This window comes from Pogoniulus pusillus, unplaced genomic scaffold, assembly GCF_015220805.1.
Source record: "Pogoniulus pusillus isolate bPogPus1 unplaced genomic scaffold, bPogPus1.pri scaffold_47_arrow_ctg1, whole genome shotgun sequence".
NCBI classification, from domain to species: domain Eukaryota; kingdom Metazoa; phylum Chordata; class Aves; order Piciformes; family Lybiidae; genus Pogoniulus; species Pogoniulus pusillus.
Window position 1 is genome coordinate 267,922 of NW_026974707.1, and position 27,307 is coordinate 295,228.

The following is a 27,307-nucleotide window of genomic DNA, read 5'->3' on the forward strand; positions in this document are numbered from 1 at the left end:
TTGAGCTGCTGGAGCTTTCTTGGGTGTGGGTAGAGAAGGAAGCCTTTAGGAAGTGCAGCTTGGAAGGTTCAGGCTGGAGCTGAGGACAGAAATGTCACTCAAAGGGTAAAGCTGTGGTGCAAGAGGGGAGCCAGGAGTGTGGGCAGCCCATGTCTGGCTGTGTGCCAAGACAACTCCAGCAAGAGTGGAGATCCCTGAGGGAAGGAGTGGAAGTGTCAGGGTGAGAGCTGGCTGGGGAAGCAAGATGGGAGCCTGAAGGGCAAGAGGTGCAGGCATGGGACAGCACAGGACAGGCTGCAGTAAGCATGACCAAGGGCTCTGGCCAGGCTGAAAGCCCCAAGACGATCGAGGTGTTTGTCCCCTCAGCTCTGGCAGTTGCTTCTGCTCCAATGGCTGGGGAGATGAAACGTTGATTTGAGGCTCTCAGCATCTGCCTTGGCAAGGCCTGAGGGTCAGGGCTTGGCCTTTCTGCTTCACAAACCAAGCCAGGCTTTTCTGGCCTGCACTTTGCCTTTGCCTCCCTGCACTCATGGCCTCCAAGGAGCTGCTCTATGAAATCCCTCGGGAGGTTTCTCAGGAACAACCCTGTTGTGGAGGCAGGAATTAATGTGTGGCCGAGTCGGGAATTTTATACAAAAATAGTTATTTTATTTTCCCAAAAACCTGCCCCCAAAACTGTATATACAAAGATTAATTTAGTTTAGTCAGCAGATTCAGTCGCATGAGAATTACCTACAGGGATGCCATCAATAATCTGACTACTTTGCAAGTCAGAAGATGGAAAAGGCTTTAGCTATTAAATTATAGTGGCTTCTTACTAAATAAAGTTGAGCCAAAATAACTCACGGTCAGGCTTCCTCGTGCGGTCTGCCTCTGTCCTTCACCTTTCAGCAGCTATCTGGTGGACCATTAAGAGTCGTTAGGCTTACAAAGGTGTCAATAGGAAAGCAATTCTTTGAAGATCTCTCTGCATCGAAGGCTAGGGGAGAGTGGGGGAGCTCTCAGGCAAGCACGAGCATCCCAGCAGGGACAAACTCCAAAGCGGGAACCCCCAAAGGCAGGAAGACCCCAATATTTATACCCTTGATGGACAAAGGGCAGAGTTACCATACCTTAGGCAAGAAAGTGCACAGCCAGTCCCAGCCTGATTCCAGCACGGTCACTGCATGGGGCACTCCTCGTGGGGGCAGGACCCCTTTGTTTGCCCCCTTCACAGCTGCAGGGCAGGCAAGGGGGGGACGTGTTGTGAATAGTTCGGTGGAGCACTATGGGAAAATGACTCTTTGTTCACCAATATGGCTAGATGGTCAAATCCACTTTATTTCCGTGATGCAGTGACATATATGCATTTCTAGCAAGAGATGTGCTCCACCAAGATTGGTTACAGTCAGAGGGTCCAGAGTTACATGGAAGGCATGCATAGGGTAGCTTATCACAACATTCTAAGGGTCAGTCTTCCCGACCACCCACTCCAGCCCCCTTGGTTATCTAGTCTCTGCCCACTGCAGCTGTGTGTGGGGTGCTCCATTGTTTACAGCTCAATTTCCTGGGCTAGCAGGGTTCCAAGGACATTCCCAGCATGGGTTGCTCATGTTTATCATTTCTTGTGTGCTCTGCTAACAAAAATTTCTCCAACATATCCCTGTCTTTCTTTTGAGCAACCTGGGGCTGGTCTTTCAACTTACACAGGCTGTTTAACACAGGGGTGAATGGTGTAGCTACAAATCAACAGTGCTGAAATCAAAAGAGAATAAACCTGTTAGAGCTTTCATCAGTAGCAATAGTCTGGCAAGCTAACAACCCAAGCTTAGCTAACAATCCCAAAAGCTATTTCTGCAAGCGACAGTAAGTCATTCGTTCAGAAACCCAAAAGTGCAGATGAACATCACAGTCACAGGAGAGTGCAGGTGTGCCACATCTTCACTGGCTCTGAGTGGGAGTCGACATTGCAGACTTGCAGATCAATCAGCTCTCAAGTATTCTCCTCAGACTGCCACAGTTCTGGATTCACTCTGTAGTTCTCAGAAATCTCGATGTTCTCATCACACTCCTTAGCTATGAGCTGTGTCTGACTATTGTGCTTAAGAACTACTAACTTCTAATTACAATACAAAGATATGCCCTAGATGTTACTTTCAGGCTATCCTATTAGGCCTTTTCCCACAGTTTTTCATCTGCTTTTAGAATTTAGGGCAGTGTTTTTTATCCCTTGCAGGGCCCTTGCAAGAGACAAAAGCCACATTTCCATCTTATGCCAATTTGAGTGGGCTTTGGCCTTTACAAAGCTGTTAAACTGAACCTATTCTGTTAAACCACAATCACTGAAAACTCATGAGAATACTCAAATTTGTTAACCATGATCCAAACCTTAAGATCCATACACACACAATCATCATGTCAGTGCTCCTTTCAAGTCCTTTCACAGTTCTGCCATCTGAGCAAGACTTCTGCTCACTTTAGGAAAAAACAAGTTGGTCATAATCAGGTTGGTCTTCATCAAGGCCTGTGAAGATAAATGATTAAACGCAAGCAAATACAAGAACAAATGCAGACATATTCATTGCCTAGGCTAGCAGATCCACTGGCCTGGTCTGTATGCTGTGATTAGAAAAGTCTCAGAAAAAGAAAAAATTTCTTCTGCTATCCTACTGTCCTCTAACCCATTTCCCCACCCCCCTTCTTTTTTTTCCAATAATGCCCAGATATACCGAAGAAAAACATCCAATAACATCCTTATGTCCTAAATTCCCAAAACAAACCCTTAGCCTTAACTTCTCTTACTCTAAAAATCTATCAGCTACAGGAAATTCAAGAAAAAGCAAGGAAAATTCCAGAAGATAACAATGCCATGGTATTCTTCAGAGAAAGAAAAGATCAGAATTGTCACAAGACTCATTCCATTGTAATTAGCAGCTGCTTCAGTAAACTTCTGTACTCCAAAATATGGTACCATCAAAAAAAGAAAAGGCCTTCAGAAATAGTCCTGTCTTTATCTGTTTGAACAAGTTATTGGGGGGAAGGAGCTGACTGGCATTAGCCTACAAGCTCTATCATTCCCTGCTCCTAGTCTAGAATCTGGTTAGTGACTTTCAATGTGGATTTCAGCACCCATGCTCTTGCTGAGAGAGACAATGCATCTGAGTTCTAGTAATAAGTGTGCTAGTCTGTCCTGTTTGGTGCTTTCTGTGTCTGTATGATTTTCCACCCATTGTCAGTGGGACTGGCATCTCTGCTATTGCCTAGCAATCTCCCTTTCTTTTCTTTTGACACTGAACAAGAGTGCAAAAGTCGTTGCAGCCTAGTCTGCAGAAAGAATTCATCAATAAGGCGATGGGTGAATACCCCAGTCAAGAACTATTAGCTAACATTTCGAATGCAAACTGTCATTGTCAGGTGGCTAAAAAATACACCTGTGCATGTCCATGCCTGTACCAGGGCAAAAATGGTTCTAAGTCATCCTCGTTATTCTTGCTATCATTTCCATAAACTGTCTGACATCTGTCTTCAGTATCATAGTATCACAGTAGCAAAGTATCACAGTACCATCAGGGTTGGAAGAGACCTCAGAGATCATCAAGTCCAACCCTTCACCAAGGGGCTCAAGGCTAGACCATGGCACCAAGTACCATGTCCAATCTTGCCTTGAACAGCTCCAGGGCTCCAGAGATGGTGACTCCACCACCTCCCCGGGCAGCCCACTCCAGTATCCAATCAGTCTCTCAGTGAAGAGCTTTCTCCTCCCATCAGGCATTGTAATTTTCCACCTCAAAACAATCCCAAGGCTCTGCTTCTCCCAGCAGAAAAAAAAAAAAATCTGTATAAAGGGATAACTCCGGCAGAAAAAAAAAAATCTGTAAAAAGAAACAACAAGCTGGGGGGGAACGGGGCCCTGCAGGCCTCTCTGCAGGTGGCAAGTTGGGGGGAGGAGGAGGGGGAGGAGGGCTAGCAGCCCCAGCGCCGCTTTTGTCCTCGGCCCTCCATCTTGCCCGGCCCCCAGCCTTTTCAACTCGTCCATCTGGTGGTTGTTTCTTTCCTTCCCTCCCTCATATTTCCTGTCCCCATTCCTTAGTATTAAATCTACTCTGAAAACTTTTAAACTGCTGACTTTCTCTGACATTCAGACACACTCAAGACAGAAAGCAGAAACTCGAGAGAAAAAAAAAAAGAAAAAAGACAGGAGCTAAGCAAAGCTGTGTGAAGCCATTCAAATGGAGATCGGTCCCCATAGCTTTACAAATGCAGTTAACCTAGCACGCTGAAACAACTCAGATCAGGCAGATCCTAGATCCTTCCCACTGACTTTTGTCCCCAATGCACAAGTCTGCACCTCCCCTCACTCCAGAAACAAGACAAACACCCAGAAAGCAAGGCAAAGTCTGACTCTCTCCATCCCGGATGAAGTTAGCCCTCTGATTTCTGGAGATTCATCAGGAAACCTCTCGGCTGCAGGGTGCGGTCCGCTGGAGTGGGGCAGGCGGGCAGGGGCGCGGCAGTGAAGGGGGGTGGATCTGAAGCCCACTCTGCCAAGCTGTGGAAAAGTGGGGGGGGGGGGGTCCTGAGCCATCCGGTGTGGTCGCTTCTGTCGTCGGTCCCCTCTCTCTGCCATTCGCTCTTCTGTACCTTCAGTAGCATCTTTTACCGGTTGAAAGCTAAAAGTCTGTGTCCTGCATCGCATGCAATCATCGGCGGGGACGCGGGGGCATGGTGGGAAATGCTGCATTCCGGTCGATAAGAGACCCGGCGATCACGCTGCAGCAGCTGGCAGATTCGCTACAGCGGCAGATTCGACACAGCACACACGGCAGCAGGCAGCTGCTCTTTGCACAGCAGTCCTGAAAACTTTTTCAAGCTGAGAAGCGTTTATAACTCGTTGCTGTCGGGTGGCTATCGGCAGTCGCCATTCTGGGGTGTCGGTGAGTCACTACGGGCAGCCGCCATTACGGGGTGTCGGTGAGTCGCTACATGCAGCTGCCATTACGGGTGCTGGTCAGGGGAGGCTCCCGGTGACGTGTGGCAGCCATTGCCTGCTGGCGGGATTTTCATCCGTTAAGGCAATGATTTAAGTCTCACCAGGCAGATTCGAGCTATTTTTAACGGGTCTACAGTCAGCAGCAACTCACTCCCAAGCGCGTCTCTCCCACGTCTCTTCCAGCACTCCGGCTAGACCGAGATAAAGTCCTCTAGCCTCCTATGCACTCATATGACCCTGCGCATACACCCGAGCTAACAGCTCTTGGAGCTTAATGTCCAGCAGAACTTCTCTCATGAGATATATACGCCAGCAGATGCAGTACCCCAGCAAATTCCCTGTGGGCCTTACCTGTCTTACACATGGGCTGTTCACTCCGGAAATGAACGTCCAGCTACTGCCCCCGTCCCTAGCAGTGCCACCTGGCCAGCGGCACCGAATGACGATAATTCCTTCTATGCAAAGGACATCCACAGACAATCAGCCCCCTCTCTTCAGGCCAACCCTCCATCTCCTGATCGCAGTCTCACCTGCTGACGGTCTGCCTTGGTCAAGCCGAATGCCTGATTCCTCTGTTGAGGCGCCAATTGTTGTGAATAGTTCGGTGGAGCGCTATGGGAAAATGACTCTTTGTTCACCAATATGGCTAGATGGTCAAATCCACTTTATTTCCATGATACAGTGACATATATGCATTTCTAGCAAGAGATGTGCTCCACCAAGATTGGTTACAGTCAGAGGGTCCAGAGTTACATGGAAGGCATGCATAGGGTAGCTTATCACAACATTCTAAGGGTCCGTCTTCCCGACCACCCACTCCAGCCCCCTTGGTTATCTAGTCTCTGCCCACTGCAGCCGTGTGTGGGGTGCTCCGTTGTTTACAGCTCAATTTCCTGGGCTAGCAGGGTTCCAAGGACATTCCCAGCATGGGTTGCTCATGTTTATCAATTCTTGTGTGCTGTGCTAACAAGAATTTCTCCAACAGGGAGGGAAACCAGGCGGCTTTCCCTCTTCCCCCGAAGTCTGGGCAGGAGAGGAATTTAGGGGTACAGGACTCCAAGACAATCCCACCCCGGTGGTAATGAGCATCTTTGTCTAGAAATTGAGTGATAGATGATCCCCCTTGCAATTTAGTAACCTATTAATATATATATAGCTTAGCCTTTTCCAACATTAACAATATATAACAACACATTAATCGCCTCAACAATATTTAACAATACTTAACAAGGCTTAACAATAGCCCAAACAGTATTAAATAAAGCTACACAGTCAATTTGAAAATTGCTCTGTTCCTGGTAGAGCAACAAAGTTCGTGGCAGAGCTTTAGATACTCTGAGTCCATCACTGGAGGTCACAGTCTGTGGGTCCTGATGCCATCATCCACTGGCCACCCCAGTGATATGACTCCATCTCTTGTGTAGCTGTGTGGGAGAATTTCTCCCGCAGTGGGGCATGAGCTGTAAACATGAGGGAGATGTCCTTGAGCTTGCTGGCTCAAGGAAGCTAGGCTGCAGTCAAGTGAGCAACCCACGCACACCTGCCGGCCCCTGGGGCAGACACAGCTCCAGGGGGCTGACCCTGCCAGCCCCCTGGGGTGGAACCACGGGCTGTTTTGATAAGGGTAACCTATCTGCACCCTGCACATGGCTTAGGGTCAATCTGTACTGTCCACTTGTGCCAGTCCCAGGCTGGCTGGAAACACCTCCTCTGAGCAGTATATACCTGCTCTACCCTAATAAAATTGTACTGATGCATAGAAGTTGCTCTGTCGAGTCTTCAGTACCTCGATCTCGCCTCTCACCAGCCTCCAGACCCCGACAGATGGTGCCCGAACACACTGATTGAACCACCATATCGCTGCGGCCAGGCACTGAGGCCTGCATCCTGACCACCGGCAGGCCTCTAGGTCACGATCGACAACACTCTAAGCCCAGCCCTTGGACCGCTGGGTCCCCGATGAGGGGCTGAAACATTGCTTACCACACGGTAAGGAGCTGGCAGAAATGTAAGAGATCGGGCGCTACCATATCGCCTGCTGGGGAAACTCGCTTTTATTCCTTTTTTTCTCTTCTCTCTCGGGTGTGCTAGTTTGAAGCAAGCTAGAATGTTTTGGTGAAAAGAACTAGATAATGGGCAGTGAAATGAAAACAATTGTGTCTCCTTCTCTCACAATCATGCTGAGAATTCTGGGAAGAAGAAGTAAAACATTTGATAGCATTCTCCATTTTGTCTCTCACTTTGCTTATAGGCTTTGATGAAGCTACATCTCATTAACCTTGCTGCCACTAACCTTGCTCCCTAACCTCTTGGCTGCACCTCTCTTCTTTCTGAGAACTGGGGTAAGGTTGAGAGGGCAAGGGAAGGTGTTGGAGTGGTTTGTGAGCCCCTCCTGGGGACTCAGGTTTCTGGGAGGGGAGTTGTGCTTCTGTATTGTTTATCCTTTGTATATTTCTGTATATGACTGTATATACTGTAAATAGCTGCTTCTATATTGTGCTGCATGTAAATACATAGCTTCATTTATATTCCTGGAGTCCCTTCTGAGTTAGCTGGGGCAAATCCAAAAGTGTGGGGGGGTGAGTTAATGCCCAAACCATCACACTTGGGCAACCCGGTACTAACCACCAGGGATAGTTCCTACGTGGCCATAGATATGGACATTTACTGAAATTTGGAATCGCCTATAGATATAGGGATTATTCAGTAACGGCAGCTGTCGTGACGGCGAATGCAACCATATAGATGGGCGTTTCTAGGAGTGGTGATCACGCATAGATGGATCCTTTCCGGGAGCAGCTGTTGCCGCAAAGCAGCAACACACCCCTCCCCCCCCCCTCGCTTTCAGAGTCCTGCCGCTTAACGGAATCCCCACCCCCACCCCCCCCCTCTTTCGGCGGAATGGCAACCGCGCATCACCAGGAACCGCCCCCAACTAGCACCCGTAATGGCGGCTGCCGGTAGCCACTCCCACCACCCCGTAATGGTGATTTCCGATAGCTGCCTGGCGGCGGCAAGCTACAAAAGCTTCTCAGCTTGTAAAAGTTTCTCGGGACTGCTGTGCAAAGCGGCTGCTTACAGCCATCAATGCCGTGTCGAATCTGCTGGCCGCTGTGGCGCCTTCCTTCCGTGTTCGATCGTCTGGAATGCAGCCCTCCCACCACCGCATCCCCACCAAAGACAGCATGTGATGCAGGACAGAGACTTTTGCTTTTTAACCGGTAACACCACGCTGATGAAGGGACAAAAGGATGAAAAGCACAGAGAACGAGCAGAAACGGCAGGAGCGCCCACGCCAGAGGACTTGGAACACCCCCCCCACACACACTTTCTGAGTCTCGCCGCCGGCAGAGCCCCACTTCACACCTGCAGAGCTGAGTGGAGCCACGCCCCCCCACCTGCAGAGCTCAGCAAAGTCGCCTCTCCCCTCCCTCTCGCTTTCCGAGTCTCACCACCAGCAGAAAACACACACACACCCTGCCCCCCTGCCCAGCTGCGGAGTTCAGCGGAGTTCCTTTCCTGTCCCAGCTTGGAAAGCTCGAAAATGGCACCGGCTCCGTGGGTCACGAGACACCTCCCCTTCCTCCCTCCTCCCTCCCCTTCCCCCTTCCTCCACCTCTGCCTGGTGCCGGCTCTGCAAGACACCTCCCTCTCCCTCCTCCTCTCCACGGGACTGGAAGGCCCTCCCCCGCCTCTCTCCCCGGATGCGGAGTCGAGGTGGCTTGACTCTTAAAGTGACAGACTCGCATTTTCGTATCTTGCTACCTATGAGTATTGATGATAACTGATTGTATCAGAATTTCTAGGAGGATCTTATTTTTCCCTCTCTACTGATTCTGACTCTTCTGTGGTACCACACTTCTTGACTTTTCTTTGCTTTTTCTCCTATTTTCCTCCATTTCCTAGACCTTCAAGCTGCTAAAATAATATAGTTAAGGCTAAGAGTTTGTAATATGACAATTATGGGATTTTTTTGATATAGGGATATCATGGGATGTTCTGGTTTTGGGTTTTTCCTGCATATCTGGCTAGTACTGGAATAAAAAAAAAAAAAAGAGTGGGGAAAAACAGGGTAGAAAGACAAGGAAGCAGGTGTAAAGAAATTCTGCAGACAAGATCAATGGGTTTGTTAGCCTAGGCACTCAATATGTTTGTGTTTGTTTCTGTGTTTGTTTGTGTTTGATCACTTGCATTTGTCTCTGTATTTGTTTGTGTTTGATCCCTTATCTTCACAGGCCTTAAGATGGAGACCAGCCTGAGTATGATTAGCCTGTCCTTTCTTAAAGTGAGCAGAAATCCTGCTCAGATGGCAGAGTTGTGACAAGATCTTGAAAGGAGTACTGAAGTGATGGCTATGTGTGTATGGATCATAAGGTTTGGATCATGGTTAACGAATTTGAGTATTTTCATGAGTTTTCAGTGATTGTGGTTTAATGGAATAGATTCAGTTTAGCATCCCTTTGTAAAGGCCAAAGCCTACTGAAATTGGCACAAGATGGCAAAGTGACTTTTGTCTCTTGCAAGGGCCCTGCAAGGGATAAAAAACACTGCCCTAAATTCTAAAAGCAAATGAAGAACTGTGGGAAAAGGCCTAATAGAATAGCCTGAAAGCAACATCTAGGGCATATCTTTGCACTGTGTTTAGAGGCTAGTAGTTCTTAAAGCACAATGGACAGACACAACTCATAGCTAAGAAGTGTGATGAGAACATCGAGATTTCTGAGAACTACAGAGTGAATCCAGAACTGTGGAGTCTGAGGAGAAATACTGGACAGCTGATACATCTGCAGCTCTGCAACATCGGCTGCCACACAGAGCCAACAAAGATGTGGCGAATCTACACTCTCCTGTGACTGTGATGTTCGTCTGGACTTTTGGGTTTCTGAACGAATGACTTACTGTCACTTGCAGAACAGGCTTTTGGGATTGTTAGCTAAGCTTGGGTGGTTAGCTTGCCAGACTATTGCCACTAGCAAAAGGCTCTTAACAGATGCATTCTCTTAACTTTAGCAGCACTGATTTGCACTTGTATCATTCATACCTGTATCAAACACGGCATATATAAGATCTGATGTGGGTTGCTCAAAGAAAAAGAAGGGGGTATTGTGGGAGAATTTCTCCCGCAGTGGGGCATGAGCTGTAAACATGAGGGAGATGTCCTTGAGCTTGCTGGCTCAAGGAAGCTAGGCTGCAGTCAAGTGAGCAACCCACGCACACCTGCCGGCCCCCTGGGGTGGAACCACGGGCTGTTTTGATAAGGGTAACCTATCTGCACCCTGCACATGGCTTAGGGTCAATCTGTACTGTCCACTTGTGCCAGTCCCAGGCTGGCTGGAAACACCTCCTCTGAGCAGTATATAAGACACTGCACTACCCTAATAAAATTGTACTGATGCATAGAAGTTGCTCTGTCGAGTCTTCAGTACCCCGATCTCGCCTCTCACCAGCCTCCGGACCCCGACATAGCTGGTCCTCCCTTTCCCAGGTGCTGGTCAGGAACTGGTCCTTGACTGTCTTTAACCTGTAAGGAGACAAAACTTGCCTCGGCCTATAAAGGTCAGGCTTGACAATTAATAATTGGGGACAATCCACTGTGTGCTGATCTGGTGGCATTTTCCATTTGCATCTAGGGCTTCCCAGGCATATAAGCCTCTGGGTTTACCCCGTGCCATTGGCACTACCCCTATAGGTTGGCCTTTTGTACTGGGGCAGGTGGTCAGTGACCACGGGTGGCTCACCTAGGCAGGGGGTCTTTATTCTGGGGGCTTCTGTAGCTCTCCCCATGATTGCTGACCATTAAAAGCTGCTGAGCCACTATTACAGTAATTCAGTGTTTTGTCTCCCGTTTAGGAGACAAGAAAGGGTTAACCTTTCTGTCTGGGGATGAGCTGAAGTTCCCAGCCCGGGGGCTGCCGCTTCTGGGCATGCCTCCACTCTGGGATCCACTGCTGGGTGTGCCACTGCCGCTGGCCCTGGGCTTCTTACGGCTGCCTCTGGGCTTTGCAGCTAATTTCTGAAGGCACCGCACTAAATCTTTCAGCTGCCAATCTGCCAGCTGCTTTAAGACAGTTTTAGATACCCCTGAAGATTGGGCTTCTCGGTATCAGCTGTTCAGCTCTCTGAGTCTCCACTCACTGTGTCGGTCTCTCCCTCTACCCTTCGGAGAGAAACCTGCAGGGCCTGTCCCTCGGGGGGGGGGGGGGGGGGGGGGGGGGGGGGGGGGTGTCAGTCCTGCACTGGCAGGACCTACCTGCTGAGAGTCTCAGATTTTTCTGGGGGAGGAGCACAAGACTGTCTCTCCCCAGCCCTTTTTCCTTCAGGAGACCCAAACCCAAACTGGAGCCCCTGAGCATCTAAGTCAGCTAACAGTTCAGCCCAAGTCATTATATGCTCTTTGGCATCGTCCTCTGCATTTTTTGCAATCACCCTTTGAATCGTCTCTATATTCCTCATTGTCCGAATTTGCAGAGTTGCTGGCAAACCCTTCATAGTGGGGTGCAGTCTCTCCGGATCCACAGGGGCATAAAACGGGCAATCATAATTTCCCTTATCATATATAGCCTGCACACAGGTGAGTCTGTGGAGAGCAGTGATGAGCTCAGAGGAGCTGGTGACCCCCAGTTCTGTCGGCTCCCCCCAGTAGGCTGGACGGACACTGCTTGCCCAAGTAAGCGATCTGGGCTGTGAGGCTGTGCGTCCCCTCTGGTTCACGTGTCAGGAACACATCACCTCCCCAGTCTCTGGCTGCTTCCTCTGAGTCTAGAAGGACCTTGTCTCCACCAGCTCAAGACACTCTGTACACATACTCAGCAATCGAGTCCCCAGGATCTCTCACATATTTGACTTGCAAGTCACTGAGCTGAGTGTCTGTAAATTGCTTTTTGATAACGGTGGTCCCTGCACCATGTTTTCTGCCCTTCATGGACTGAGTCTTTATTACAGGCAGCACGTGCTTCTGCACCATGGCACCCTCCTCACTGGAGCTCTCTTCGCCACTAGCTACGGGAGGGTCTGGTCGGGACCTGGGCTTTCTGCGCAGCTTTGAGTTTTTTTGCCGCACAGAGACAGATGCAGAGGAATTGTCTGAGTCACTAGCAGAGTCTTTTCTGCCTGATTTAGGAGAACTCTTTTCCCCCAAAGGGCCCCTCGGGACATTCTCTGCTTTTCTCCCCGATTCCCGCAAATCACTCAAATCATATGCAGAGAGGGAGGGTGAAGAGCTAGTGTCTGAATACATTATCAGTCTCTCTTTCATCTGGGCAGTCAGTGCCCCGGTAAATCTCTTTGTCTGCGCCAGCATGTTTTCCCAGATATTTTGGCTCCTAGCTTTTTCCGCTAATAAATCCTTTTCCAAGGCCTGAATTCTTATCTCATAATTTTTGAATTCAGCCAGAGCCTGGGTCATGACTGACCCCAGAACAACAGAGTAATACTCCATTGGAGACTCGATAGTCACAGGGTCTGAGCTCTCAGCTAATTTCTCCAGGATTTTCTCTGGGTTTTTACAATTTTGCTGAGCCCAAATTAAATCAACTCCTGTGATTAGGCATCCCTTTTCATGTAGAAATTCTACGATTGAACTACCTTGCATTTGCCGCGCCATACTTTTGTGGAGGCAGGAATTAATGCGTGGCCGAGTCGGGAATTTTTATACAAAAATAGTTATTTTATTTTCCCAAAAACCTGCCCCCAAAACTATATATACAAAGATTAATTTAGTTTAGTCAGCAGATTCAGTTGCATGAGAATTACCTACAGGGATGCCATCAATAATCTGACTACTTTGCAAGTCAGAAGATGGAAAAGGCTTTAGCTATTAAATTATAGTGGTTTCTTACTAAATAAAGTTGAGCCAAAATAACTCACGGTCAGGCTTCCTCGTGCGGTCTGCCTCTGTCCTTCACCTTTCAGCAGCTATCTGGTGGACCATTAAGAGTCGTTAGGCTTACAAAGGTGTCAATAGGAAAGCAATTCTTTGAAGATCTCTCTGCATCGAAGGCGAGGGGAGAGTGGGGGAGCTCTCAGGCAAGCACGAGCATCCCAGCAGGGACAAACTCCAAAGCGGGAACCCCCAAAGGCAGGAAGACCCCAATATTTATACCCTTGATGGACAAAGGGCAGAGTTACCACACCTTAGGCACGAAAGCGCACAGCCAATCCCAACTTGATTCCAGCACGGTCGCTGCACAGGGCACTCCTCGTGGGGGCAGGACCCCTTTGTTCACCCCCTTCATGCCTGCAGGGCAGGCGAGGTGAGGAGGGAAACCAGGCGGCTTTCCATCTTCCCCTGAAGTCTGGGCAGGAGAGGAATTTAGGGGTACAGGACTCCAGGACAAACCCTCAGTGGGGCCCAACAAAACTTCGAGGTTCTTTGAGTTTTTCTTCTGCCTTAGATACCTTGAGAGGTCTCTTCACTCTCCTGGCAGTTCCTCAAGTTCATGCAATGAGCCCCAAGTGCTCTCAGGATCTGTTTTTCTCTCTGCAGTTACCTTCAAGCTGTCAAAACACAGCAAACACAGCTCAGTGCTCATGGCAAAGGGAAGTATTTGATTATCTCTCAGATGAGAGAAGAGTGAGAGCAGCACCCAGCAAGTGAGAGTGCTGCAGGCTGTCTGCTCAGGAGGTGTGGCCTGGCAGGAGAAGCTGTCCCTTGAGGGCTGACATTGAATGGACAACTTCACTGCCCACCCTCCCAACCCCCCCATGCCTCTCACTGCCCACCTGGGTCTTCCCTCACTGCTCCTTGCATCAGACTTCTGCACTGCTCTCTGCAGCTGGAGCTCACAGCTGCATGGTGTCACACAGCCTTCTCTACAGAGTCACATCACCTCTCTGGGATGTCAAAAGCCCTCTCAATGGTGTCTCACATCCCCTTCTGTGATGTCACAAAGCCACCTTGACTATGTCACACAGCGCACTCGGTGATGGCTCACACTCTATATTGCCACACAAGCCTCTTTGTGAAGTCTCACATCCTGCTCTGTGATGTGACAATCATGCAACCTGCTCTGTGGTGTTGTGTAACCCTCTCTATGTTGTCACACATCCTGCTCTGTGATGTCACAGAGCTGTTAGGAAGGGGAAATTAATTAATGCCAGATGATATTTTTCCAAAATTAATACCCTTTATTAATGTTGATGTTCAGAGCTCTTCCAGCCCCACCACTAATCTTAATAATGATCAGTTCTTCACACAACCATGGAAGCATTTCACAGATCAGATCTGGATCTAGCAAGAACTAGCAAAATAGAGACACAGTTCCTGGATGCCTCAGGTTCTGGGAATTCAGCCAAGAGTTATCTCTCTACCAAGAACATAGCAGACAGCCAAAGGGCTTCTTCTCCTCAAGCTGTCCAGGTTCCATCTGTTTGTAATTCTGCACCCAGTACAAATCCACAGGCAGCAGTTTCTAACCTTATACCAATGTCAAACTCACACACAGCAGTTCAGACCCTCAGATATTCAGATCCACCAGAAGAAACTTCTACCACCTTTCTGGATCCAGCAAAGGTACAGGCTACGACAAAACACTTGAGAAATAGTGATTCCAGAGACAATTTAGGGGAGGGTATCTCTGGCACACAAGAGGAAGAAGAGGAGAAATGCAGCCTTAGAGACTCAGTCCATTTACTTAGATCTCAAAGCAACGATGCAAAGAGCTATGTGAGATGGCTGCCATGAAGGAAGATGGCTATGGGCAGTTAAAGAGTGCTCCTGGAAAAGGTCTGTTTCCAGGACAAAGACAAACAGGACAACCAGAGGAAAAGGAGGAGGAGGATGATATCAAGGATTTCAACAGTCCACTCAGAGAGGTCAGGGAAGTTAGAAAGGAACACTCAAGGGAAGCAGTAGAGCCAATCCTAAACTGGCTGGTGAGATGCTGTAGCATTGGTTCTAAAGCCCTGCAGGTAGGAGACAAGTCTGCCAAGCAGCTGGGACCACTCACCAAGGAGAGTGGAGTGGACAAATACCTGGCAAGTCCTCTTGGTAAGATTAGCTTGTGGACACGCCTTTTGTTGGCTGTGGCTATGAGATATCCTTCCCGAGATGATCTGCCATGGGCTGCCAAGAAGTGGAACACCATTGAGCAGGGAATGAAGCTTCTGAAGGAGTTTGCTGTGAAGGAAGTGCTTTATGGAGATCATGGCACACATGAGCCTGATGACATTCCTCTTGGAACAGGTCTCATGAAGAAGCTTATAAAGCTTGCTCCTTCATCCTATGCTAACATCTTGGCCAGCAAGTTCCTATCAAGGAATGATAATGGAAGGTCTTTCACTGTTGGTGAATTCACTGACCAGCTCGGGCAGGTAGAGGACAGCTTGGCACACTCTGCTATAATCTGTGCCATAAAAACTCTGGGTACAGAGGTTAAAGATGGTATTAGAGATAGCATTAAGGATGGCATCAAAGCATGAAAGAACTGAAGGAGGATCTCAGAAACATTTCCAATCTGGTAAGAGATACCATTCCTGCATCATCTGAATGGGTGCATGTTTCTGCCATCAGGAACAGATGCCCACCTCCTGCAAGGCAATTCCAGCCCAGGAGGAGACAAATTCCACCCAGACAGCAGCAATCACGTGCGTCACTGTGGATACTTCTGCATGACACATATGGGGAGAACATGAACAAATGGGATGGTAAACCTACTTCAGCTCTTTCAAAGAGAGTCAGGGAACTGCAGAGTGGCAGAAACAGAGGCAGCAATGCCAGGAAAGCAGCTGTCACTTCTTCAGCTCCCAAGAGCAAATGCAATTATTCAAACAATTGCAATTTCTCTCACAACACCAATCATTGTGTACACCCTACATGCCATGTTCAGCATTAGGGGTGCCCTGCCTCCAGCCAGGAAGAGGAAAGGGATAGTGGAGAGAACGGAATCTATTGGAATATATTCATTAGGTGGCCTGGCAGTTCAAAAGTTCGGAAATACAGGGCTTTAGATTGTTGGAGAATTCTTGTTAGCAGAGGACACAGAAATGATAAACATGAGCAACTGTGCTGAGAATGTCCTTGAGTCCATCCTGTGAGTTAGATAGCAGGCACAGGGTACTTCCCCCCACATGCAGCTGCAGGGGGTGGAGTGCAGCTGCATGGTGGGCAGGGTTTAGTCAGCCCCAGAGGCTGACCCTCAGATTATTATGGTGTACTGACCTATCTATGCCTTGCAAGTAACCCTGTACCCTCTGATTGTAACCAATCTTAAGCTGAGCACACCTCTTGCTAGAGTGCATATAAGTCACTGTATCACGGAAATAAAGTGGATTATGACCATCTAACCATATTGGTGAACCAAGAGTCATTGTACCCAAAGCGCTCCACTGACACTCTCTGCCACAAGTGGCGTAGGCGGCAGAATCCCCTCCACGGCATCTCCTGTGCTAGTTTGAGGCTAGCTGGAATATTTGGGTGAGAAGCGCTCACAGGCTTGCTGAGATGTATCAAAATAAGAACACAAACAGATAGCAGAGTTACTCTCTGGCTCTGTCTGCCTGCACTGCTCTCTGTAACCTGCTGTCTGTGTAACTACTCTGTCTGCTTCCTAACCCCCCTGTCCAATTCTCCAAACTCACCTTGAAAGTAAGGCAAAGTCTGGGATAAGCTAGAGGGGTGGAAAGGAGGTGGAAGGGTGTTTGGGAACCCCTCCTGGGGACTCTGGTTTCCGGGAGGGCTGCTGTGTTTATGTATTATGTTTTAACTGCTATATTTCAGTATAGATGCATAGATTGTAAGTACCTGCTCGTGTATTGTGCTAAGCTGTAAATACAGAACTTCATTCTTAAATTTCCAGCTCTGCTGAGTCTAGTCTGAGTGATTTTTCTCAAGTGTGGGAGGGCAGGGAACACCCAAACCATCACACCTCCTCAGTCATTGTTCAGTCAGATTCCTCTCACCTCTGCTGCTGCTCTGCACTTGTCATGGAGGGTCTGTAGGTGCAAAAATAGGCTTGTTTATGCCTTGCCCTGCCTGGACATGTTTTTCTGCCTTAACCAGAGGTAAACACATTAAATGGATACAAGAGGCCCAATAGGCCTGGTACCATAAAGTCTGGCCTGCCCAGGACCCCTGGTTGTAAACATGTTGTGTAAGCCCCCCCACACCCAGCTCATGTCTCCCTGGTGTAGGCCCATGTGATTGCCATATTTGGGAAAGTCCAGGCAAGTGTTTTTGCCTATTATGGTGAGGTTTGGCTGACTGCCAACCTGATTGGTCATTCTAGTGGCCAAAGGGGCTATTAATCTCGGCCCACATTCAATAAATAGGGGTACACAGGTAAACAGCGTGCTCAGACCCTCATGCTCTGACCCACATGCAGCTCAGACTCCCCTGCCTGAATACCTCAGTTGCAGAACTCACTTAAGCCTGCCTATATATATGTGGAGCCTATAGTCTCCAGCCAGCTGTGCACATCTGCATGCCACTGTGTTATCAGGACCAGATGCTGCATTGTCTGCCTTTACCTATGCAGCTCAGACTCCAAGCAGCCGTGCACACCTTGCATGCCGCTGCCTATCCTTGCCTGGTAGGCGCCAGGAGCAGACTCTGAATTGTCTGCATGTGATCAGCCTGTCTGGCCAGCTTTAGACCATGCTGAAACTGCATGATATTCTCCTCCTGCACCTGAGATCCTGCCTAAGAATCCCTGGTCAGAGCATCCAGAAGAAGCCAGCAACACAAGGGCAGAGATTGCATCCTTCGCCAGGAGAACAAGGCACAGACTGTCATTTCCCCACAAGCTGGGAAGATTCATCCTTTCCCCTCGAGCCAGGAGGATTCCAGCCTCAAAGTCCATGGGCAGAGTTACCCTGAAGTTTGGACACTGGCATAGGCTGTGACGTAGCCCCGGAGGGTGATTATTGATGAATAAGAGTTGTGAGTAAAAAATTTAATGCCTCTCTAATATCTGTGGTCTCTGCCACAGAGCAGAATCAGTTTCCAGCCCACTCTGCTGGGCAAATAGCAAATGGAGCCCAAACGCTATTTGCCGTGGGGAAAACTCCTCTCTCTGTCCATGGTTTGAATGTTTGCTGGTTATGAACAAGTCACTGCAGATATCTATCCCAGAATGTTTTCATAACCATGTAAGAACATTTCAATATTAACATACAGTGGTTGGGGGTGGCAGAGTTCAGAACATTGAGTTTAATAAATATACATTTTTATAGAACATTATCTCACTCCAATTGATTTCTAATCTCCGCCAAAATCGGCATAGGTGGCAGAATACCCCTCTGTGACAGCACTGCAGGGAGCAGAAGCTGACCTGGCTTTGAGCAGCCTCCCTGTGCCCTGAGCCACCTCTGGCATTGTGTTTCTCTATTGTAGCTGCCTGCCTAAAGCATTGCTGCTCAGAGCATGCCTTGGAGAGAGACAACCTGCTGAGAGACAGCCTGTGCTGAGCAGATGGCTCCGTGGGGCTTGGGTTGCTGAGGGAACATTCTCAGTCTTTGCTTTGCTTTGCTTCCCAACAGCAACAATTCCTCTGTGGCTGTGAGCAGCCATTTGTGTAAGGAGAGCGGGGGACAGCTGTGCCATGGAGCTGTGAGCTCCAGCTGCAGATAGCAGTGCAGAAGTCTGATGCAAGGAGCAGTGATGTTAGCCCCAGGTGGGCAGTGAGAGGCATGGGGAGGCTGGGAGGGTGAGAAACAAAGTTGTCCATTCAGTGTCAGACCTTGTGATGGTTTGGGCTCTTACCCGCCCCCCCACACTTTGAATTTGCCCCAGCTAACTCAGACGGACCCTGGGAATATAGATGAAGCAATTTATTTACAGCTAGCAGAATTTACAAGCAGCTATTTACAATCTATGCAGTTATATACAATTATATACAGAAATATACAAAGGACAAACAATACAAAAGCACAACTCCCCTCCCAGAAACCTGAGTCCCCAGGAGGGGCTCTCAAACCAACCCAGCACCTCCCCTGGCCCTCTCAACCTTACCCCAGTTCTCAAGAAGAAGAGAGGTGTGGCCAAGAGGTTAGGGAGCAAGGTTAGTAGGAGCAGGGTTAATGAGATGTGACCAGGTCTGAAGGCAAAGGCAGAAGAAAAAGACAAAATGGAGAAAGTTTACTTCTTCTTCCCAGAGTTCTCAGCGTGACTGTGAGAGAAGGAGACACCATGTTTTCATTCCACTGCCTGTTATCAAGTTCTTTTACCAAAACATTCCAGCTTGCTTCTAACTAGCACAGACCTCAAGGGACAGTTTCTCCTGCCAGTGCAGACCTCCTGAGCAGACAGCCTGGGCTGGTGTCATTGTTGTATTCTCACCTCTGCTCTAGACTGAAAAGCAATCAAATATTTTACCTGTGACAGAGCAAAATGAACTTTGTTAGGTGCACTTTGACAGCTTGGAGAGAATTACAGAGACACAAACAGCTCCTGAGGGTACTTGGGGCTCGTTGCAGGAACCTCAGGTACTGAGAGGAAACTGAAGACACTGCTCAAAAAGTCTAATCAAATCCCAAAATACTTTGAAGCATTGATTGGCCTCACTGAGGGTTGTTACTGACAGAGCCTCCAAAGGGACTCATTAGAGGCCAGGAGTGCAGGGAGGCAAAGGCAAAGTGCAGGTGAGCAAACCTGGGTTGGTTTAGGGAGCTCTGACCATAGCCCCTGGGCAGGCAGATCCTGGCTCAGGGCTCTTCAGGTGCAGTGGGTGTGGGGTTTGTGATGCTGAGTGAAGGACAAGGGGTGACAGCCCCCATCCTGCCTGGGGCTGTGCAAGGAGGCAGTGAGGGCCTCCTGTTGCCTCAGGACAAGGTCTCCTCACAGGCCTTGTTGGCAGGTGATTGCCATAGCCAAAGGTTCTGCCAGCCTTGAGTTCTCTTGATGACTGTCAGCCTTGCCTGGGCCTTTTGCCATCTCCACCACAGGCTGTCCTGTGCTGTCCCACAGCTGCTTCTGCTTCCCTGCAGGCTGCAGACACTCATCTCACTGCCCCACCTTGGCCTTTCCATACCTTCACTGACCTCTGTCCACACCCACACTCTGCTCCTTGGATCACAAAGAGATGGACTCATCCCAGACTCCTTCTGGACACCTTCTCATACCACAGCACTACCCTGTGAGGGAGGTTTCTTGCTCCTCATGTCCAGCCTGTACCTGCCAAGCTGCACCGTGTGGCAGTGCTCCTCTGTGCTGCTGTTTCCTACCTCCAAGGAACTCTTTGCCTCCTGGGAAAGGGCACTTAAGCAGGCACCCAAAGCATCAGCATTCCTGAGGCCTTTCAGCTGTGCAGACAGGAGTGGCCTCACCATGAGCTCCCAAGGCTGCAGGCCCTGCAGCTCCTCAGACAGACACCACCAAGCCCTGTGCCTGCTGCTGTCCCATTACATCCTCAAGCAGCAGAGACACAGCAACCAAACTGTTGGGAAAACCCGTTTGCTGGAGTGCTATGGGAAGATGACTCTTTGGTCACCACTATGGTTAGATGGTCAAATCCACTTTATTTCCGTGATGCAGTGACAATCTGAGGGTCATCCTCTGGGTCTGGCTAAACTCTGCCCACCTGCAGCTGCACTCCACCCCCTTCAGCTGCATGTGGGGGGAAGCCACCCTGTGCCTGCTATCCAAACTCCCAACATGGATTCAAGGACATTCCCAGCAGGGGTTGCTCATGTTTATCAATTCTTGTGTGCTCTGCTAACAAGAATTTCTCCAACACCAAACCATGAGCCCCTCTCTGGGGTGAGCCCAGGCCCTGTGGCAGAGAGGAGCTCACAGTCACTGTGCCGGCCAGGTGCCCTCTGCTGGCCTGGCAGAGATGCTGTCAGCTGGGAGCTCAAAAGCACATCTGCCATGAGCTGCCCTATCAGCTCCTGCAGACACAGCTCACCTCACACTCCCTTTCCCAGATGTGTTCCTGCTGTTGGCCAATCCTCTCCTGAGGCAGAAGTGACCTCACAGCCCCTGCACTGTCTTTGGCTTCCTACTGAGCTATGAGTTCCTGAGACAGAGCTGACCACATGATTCCATGCCCAACCACCACCCTCCTTGTGGCCAGACCCTAGGCAGATCAAAGTTTCACCAAATCCACCTGGCAGAGTTCCTGCCAAGGCTCTGAGTGCAGAAACCTTCCCCAGAGGAGCTGCTGGATCTGTGCTGGTGCATTTGTGCAAGAGGTCCCTGCACAGCATCTTGTCCAATGGTGCTGCTCAAGGCAGGGTTAAGCAGATGAGGTCCCTCAAGGGCTCTGCCCAGCCTGGCCTCATCCTCAAAGGAGCTGCAAGGGCCCTGGGTCAGATGGGAGGAGCTGCTGATGAAGACACTTCACAGAGCTGGCCTAACAGCTTGCCCTGAGGGATGCCAATGGGAAGTGGCTGCCAGGAGCACTCTGCACTGGTGACATTTGGCCCTGCCCCACCAGCTGGCTTCCCACCACCTCCTCATCCATTCCTTCAGTCCTGCTCTCACCAGCCTGGCCCTAAAGAGACTGTGGGAGACCATGGCAAAGTCCTGACAAAGGTCCAGGCACAAAACATCTCCTTGCTGCTACCCAGACAGGTTCTTCAATCCCTCTCTTGTCCTGCAAATGGCTGCAGGAGTGTTTGACCTATCAGATTCCCAGGGACTGTGGTGAGGGTGAGCAGCCTGGAATTTGCCTATCCTCCTTCTTGGCCTTCTTGAAGATGCCCTTTCCAAGGAGCCCAGGACCTCTCTGATGGCTCTGTGCACATTTCAGGGCTCAGGCCAGAAAGGGTCACATGAGCAGAGAGGAACATTTGCAATGAGCCTGTCCAGGACACCTGAGATGAATCCCCCTGGGGCAGTGGGGATTGTTCTGCAGTCACACAGAGAAATGTCAGGGCGCTGTTAGGTGCCCACATCTGAGCTGGCCTCATGGACTCCTGGTGCCCTCTGGCATGTTCAGAGGCAGAGTCCTTCCCCATCACTCCCACAGGCCCTGCAATGCAGCAGTTAGTGTCCTGCTGACCTGCTGCTGCCCCTGCCAGAGGCTGGGAGGCTCCTGAAGCCTCCAGTGTCATGGTACCCCCAGGAGCAGCTGATGGTGTTTGTGCTCACTCAGGTTCATCTCACCTCACAGCTATGATGTCCATGCTGACCTCTCATCACAAAGTGCAAACAGGGACTGCTGAGCTCCTGATGTTGTGTTCAGAGAACTTATGCAAGCCGAGGTGAGAGGCCAGGGCTGGAAATGCTGCCTGTGAGGGGCCAGTCCAGCATGCTGGACCTGTGGCAGCTTTCCCAGGGTTAGATCCAGCAAACACGGGTTTGGAGCTGCTGCTGCTCTGCTGCTCCTTCACATCTCCCATGGGAGGCCTCTCTCTGCAGAACACTTCTGCCTGCCCCACCCCTGCACACTCACATGCTTTAGCTCTTCCCTGCTGTTTTCATCTATGGGACACTTTCTTGGGCACTTGGGAAAATGAAGTTCCAGAAAAGACTTTGGAGAAGGATCTGAGGAACGAAGATGTTACTGGAAGGGCTTTTATTTTGTTTAAAGAAACAAGGAGCACAGCTCCTCTGTCAGAAACCCTCAAAGAGAACAGCAAACAGAAAAGGGGTGAGAGCATCCAGGATATTGAGGTGCTGGAGTGGGTCCAGAGGAGAGTGATGAGACTGGTGAGGGGGCTGAAGGGGAAGTCTCATGATGAGAGGCTGAGGGAGCTGGGGGTGTTCAGCCTGGAGAAGAGGAGACTTAGAGGGGACCTTATCACACTCTACAACCAGGTTGTAGTCAGGTGGGGTTGGGCTCATCTGCCAGGCACCTTGTGAGAGGACAAGGGCATAGCTTGAAGCTCCCTGAATTCAGAGGAGGTTTAGGTTGGATATTAGGAAGCACTTCCTGATGGAAAGGTGATTAGGCAGTGGAGAGGACTGCCCAGGGAGGTGGTGGAGTCACTATCCCTGGAGGTCTTTAAGAAAGGATTGGATGTGGCACTCGGTGGCATGGTTTAGCTGATGTGGTGGTGTTAGGTTATAGGCTGGACATGAGGATCTCAGAGGTCTTTTCCAGTCTCAATGATTCTGTGATTCTGAGTGTTCTCACAAGTGAAAATATCCACCACCAGGAGCAAAAGGACTAGAATCCAGGTTAGGCCTGCTCTGAGTGACATCAGAACTGCTCTGCAGCAGAAGACAAAGAGTTTATTGTTTCTGAAAGCATCCAGGGAGCAGTTTGCTCAGGGCAGCCTTCAGCTCCTGGTTCCTCAGGCTGTAGATGAGAGGGTTCACTGCTGGAGGCACCACTGAGTACAGAACGGCAAGCACCAGATCCAGGGTTGGGGAAGAGATGGAGTGGGGCTTCAGGTGGGAAAAAGTGACAGTGCTGACAAACAGGGAGACCACAACCATGTGTGGGAGGCAGGTGGCAAAGGCTTTGTGGCGTCCCTGCTGAGAGGGCATCCTCAGCACTGCCCTGAAGATCTGCACATAAGACACCACAATGAACACAAAACAGACAAAGAATAAACAGACACTGACTACAATGAGCCAAAGTTCCCTGAGGTAGGCTGTGGAGCAGGAGAGCTTGAGGATCTGGGGGATCTCACAGAAGAACTGGTGCACAGCATTGCCCTGGCAGAGGGGCAGGGAAAATGTATTGGCTGTGTGCAGCAAAGCATGGAGAAGGCCACAAGCCCAGGCAGCTGCTGCCATGTGGGCACAAGCTCTGCTGCCCAGGAGGGTGCCATAGTGCAGGGGTCTGCAGATGGCAATGTAGCGGTCGTAGGCCATGATGGTGAGGAGAAAATACTCTGCTGAAATGAGGAATACTAAAAAGAAGAGCTGGAGAACACATCCTGCATAGGAGATGGCCCTGGAGTGCCTCAGGGAATTGTCCAGGGACTTGGGCACCATGATAGAGATGGTGCCCAGGTCAAGGAGGGCGAGGTTGAGGAGGAAGAAGTACATGGGGGTGTGCAGGTGGTGGTGCCAAGCGATGGTGGTGATGATGAGGCTGTTGCCCAGGAGGGCAGCCAGGTAGGTGGCCAGGAAGAGGCAGAAGTGCAGGAGCTGCAGCTGCTGTGTGCCTGGGAATGGCAGGAGGAGGAACTCAGTGATAGAGCTGCTGTTGGACATCTGCTGCCTGGGCATGGATCAGCTGTTGCAAGAGGAGAAGACACTGCACAAGTCAAAGCATAATTCCTGGAGACAATTCCATGAGCATGTCCCAGAAATCCACTCAGAATGACTCCTCTTTCTCTGGAGGAGCTTTGTGCCCTCTCAGCCACACTCCCTTGCAGCCATCCCAGCAGAAGGCAGCTCTCATGTCCTCTGACTCCGATGGTGCAGATGGGAAGCTCTGCTCTGGAGCATCTCCTCCTCCTCCTGTGCAGCAGAGAGATCCCAGAGGCTGTGGGATGTGGCAGCTTTAGCAGCTCCAGGAGCTGCAGATCCCTTCTGCAGCAGAGACTCTCCACGGCCAGGGCTGGGAAGGTTTCTCCTCTTTGAGCTCTCAGTCAGCCTCCCAGTCCTGGCCACCTCGAAGCTCTCTCTGCCTTCCTCATCATCCTGACATCCCCTGGCAGTGCCCTCAGCCCTACTGTGCTGTGCAGAGGAGTTGCTCCTGGGCAAAGCTGTCTCTCTGCAGTGCTGCCTGCTTGCCAGCAGCTCCCTCCAGCCCAGCAGCCTGCCCCAGCTCAGCAGCAGAGGACCAGCCCAAGGTATTTTAAGGACGCCTCTGGTGGCTTTGGTGCTGAGTTCATGAACCTCAGAGACTGAGGAGCTGAAGAAACCTCTGCAGAATTCAGAGTCAAACTCTAAAGTTTCCTGGAGTGTTAATGGGTCCCAGGGAGGGACACTGCAGAAGTGTCCCCAGTGCCTGCTTAGAGCAGCAGGAGGCAGTGGGTGCAAGGGAAGCATCCCTGGAGGCACTGAAGCACCTGCAGGGGCTGGACAGAGCAGAGAGCTGGAGGCAGAGCTGACAGCTCAGGACAGCAGCTAAAGGTGGCTCTGAGGCTGAGCAAACCTGGAGGGGTTTCATGAGTGCAAAGGGCCAAGCCCTGACCCCCAGCCCCTGGCAAAGGAGATCCTGTCCCTCACCTGTGCCTCTGGCCTCTGCTGGAGGCAGTGGGGAGTGAGGGTGAGCAGTGAGCAGGGCAGGACACTCTGTGACACTCTGTGGCCTCCCCAAGAAGGAGCAAGCAGGAAAGCAACTGCAGAGCCTCAGCAGAAGCTTCTGCTGGCAGCATCTCTGCGTCAGACACAGCTTGTGCTGAGCAGATGCTGCAGAGTCTGTTCCTTGGCAGCAGCCTGGGGCAGGCTCTGCTCTGCTTTGCTTGCCCAGAGACAACTCCTTCTGGGAAGTGATGAAATGTTCCCTTGCAAAGCATTGTGAGCAGATGCTTCTCAGAACAAAAACCTCTCCAAGTAGCTGCAGAGCTCTTGGCAAGCAGCAGAGGCTAAGTTGTGGCTCATCAGGGTTTGAATGAGCCCCGTGGAGTGTTTGGGGCTGAGTCCATGCTCCTCAGGTGCTGCCAGCAGCCTGAAGGAGCCTCTGCAGCAGTGCAAATTGGAAGCAAGACGTAAAGTGCCTTGAAGCATTGATTGGCCCCACTGAGGGTCGTTACTGACAAAGCCTCCCAGGGACTCCTTAGAGCAGCTCATTGAGGCCATGAGTGCAGGAGACAAAGGCAGAATGCAGGGCAGAAACCCTTGGGCTTGGTTTATGGAGCAGAAAGGCCAAGCCCTGACCACAGCCCTTTGTCATGGAGGACCTGGAGGCCCGAAAGAGGCTTGCTCTGCCAGGACATGTTTTTCTGTGTAAACCAGACGTAAACACATAATGGGCACAAAGGGGGACAACAGACCTGGTGCCACGGAGTCTGGCCTGCCTAGGGTCTGTGTTGTATAAGGTGTTTGTGAACAGGCTGTGTAAGCCCCACACACCCAGCTCCTGCTTCCCTGGTGTCAGCCCATGTGAGCATCATATTTGGAACGTCCAGGCAAGTGCCTTTTGCCTATTATGGTAAGGTTTGGCTGACTGCCAACCTGATTGGTCATTCTAGTAGCCAAGGGACCATTAATCTCAGCCCACATTCAATAAATAGAGGTGCTCAGACCCCCAGCTCGGACTTCCCCTGCATAGCTCAGACTCCGTACATGGATTGCCTGCTTGTGTACTGAGTTCCAGAGCTCACTTAAGCCTGCCTGTATATATATGGAGCTCAAAGTCTCACAGCAGCCCTGCACACCTTGCATGCCGCTGCCTATCCTTGCCTGGTAAGCGCCACTGCCGCTGAGTTACCAGGACGCAGACTCTGGATTGTCTGCACATGATCAGCCTGCCAGCCACGTGAGAACTGTGCTGAGACAGCACAGCATCCTTCTCCTGCACCTGAGGGCCTGCCTAAGAATCCCTGGACAGAGCATCCAGAAGAAGGCAGCAGCACAAGGGCAGAGATTGCATCCTTCGCCAGGAGAACTAGGTCACAGACTGTCATTTCCCCACAAGCTGGGAAGATTCATCCTTTCCCCTCGAGCCAGGAGGATTCCAGCCTCAAAGTCCACGGGCAGAGATCCCCTGAAGTTTGGACACTGGCACAGGCTGTGACGTAGCCCCAGAGGGTGATTATTGATGAATAAGAGTTGTGAGTAGAAGCTTTAATGCCTCTGTAATATCTGTGGTCTCTGCCACACAGCAGAATCAGTTTCCAGCCCACTCTGCTGGGCAAATAGCAAATGGAGCCCAAACGCTATTTGCCGTAGGGAAACTCCTCTCTCTGTCCATGGTTTGAATGTTTGCTGGTTATGAACAAGTCACTGCAGATATTTATCCCTGAATGTTTTCATAACCCTGTAGAACATTTCAATATTAACATACAGTGGTTGGGGGTGGCAGAGTCCAGAACATTGAGTTTAATAAATATCTGTTTTATAGAACATTATCTCACCCCAATTGATTTCTCCTCTCCGCCTCAATGTCATAGAGAGGGCTCTGTGACATCATCAAGACTGCTGAGTGATGCCAGAGAAGTGATTATGTGCCTATATAACAGGACTCCATAACCACCTAGAAGGGATTCTGTGATGTCATGGACAAGTCTGTTTGATGGCTCAGAGGGGATTGTGTGTCAGCCTAAAGAGGGCTGAGTGACATCATAGAGAGGATTTTGTGGCAACATGGAGAGGTCTGTGTTAAATCACAGAAGGCATTGTGTGACATCATAGAAAGGGCTGTGTGACATAAGAGAGGGCTGTATGACATCACAGAAGCTATTCTGAGACGTCACAGAGAGGTCTGAGTGACATCATAATGAGGGCTGTGTGACACCATGGAGAGTATTTTGTGCCATCTTAGAGAGGGCACTCTCAGATCATAGAGGACTTAGTGTGACCTGATAGGGAGGCCTGGGTGACATCATAGACAG

The 27,307-nt window shown here is 50.1% G+C and overlaps 1 protein-coding gene across 1 annotated transcript; it reads right to left on the reverse strand.

Annotated features, from left to right (window-relative positions):
• Positions 1-23,084: 23,084 nt before the first annotated feature.
• Positions 23,085-24,017, reverse strand: LOC135174098 (olfactory receptor 14A16-like). The gene has a single exon (XM_064141347.1). The coding sequence runs from the start codon at positions 24,015-24,017 to the stop codon at positions 23,085-23,087; it is 933 nt and encodes a 310-aa protein (XP_063997417.1).
• Positions 24,018-27,307: the final 3,290 nt, after the last annotated feature.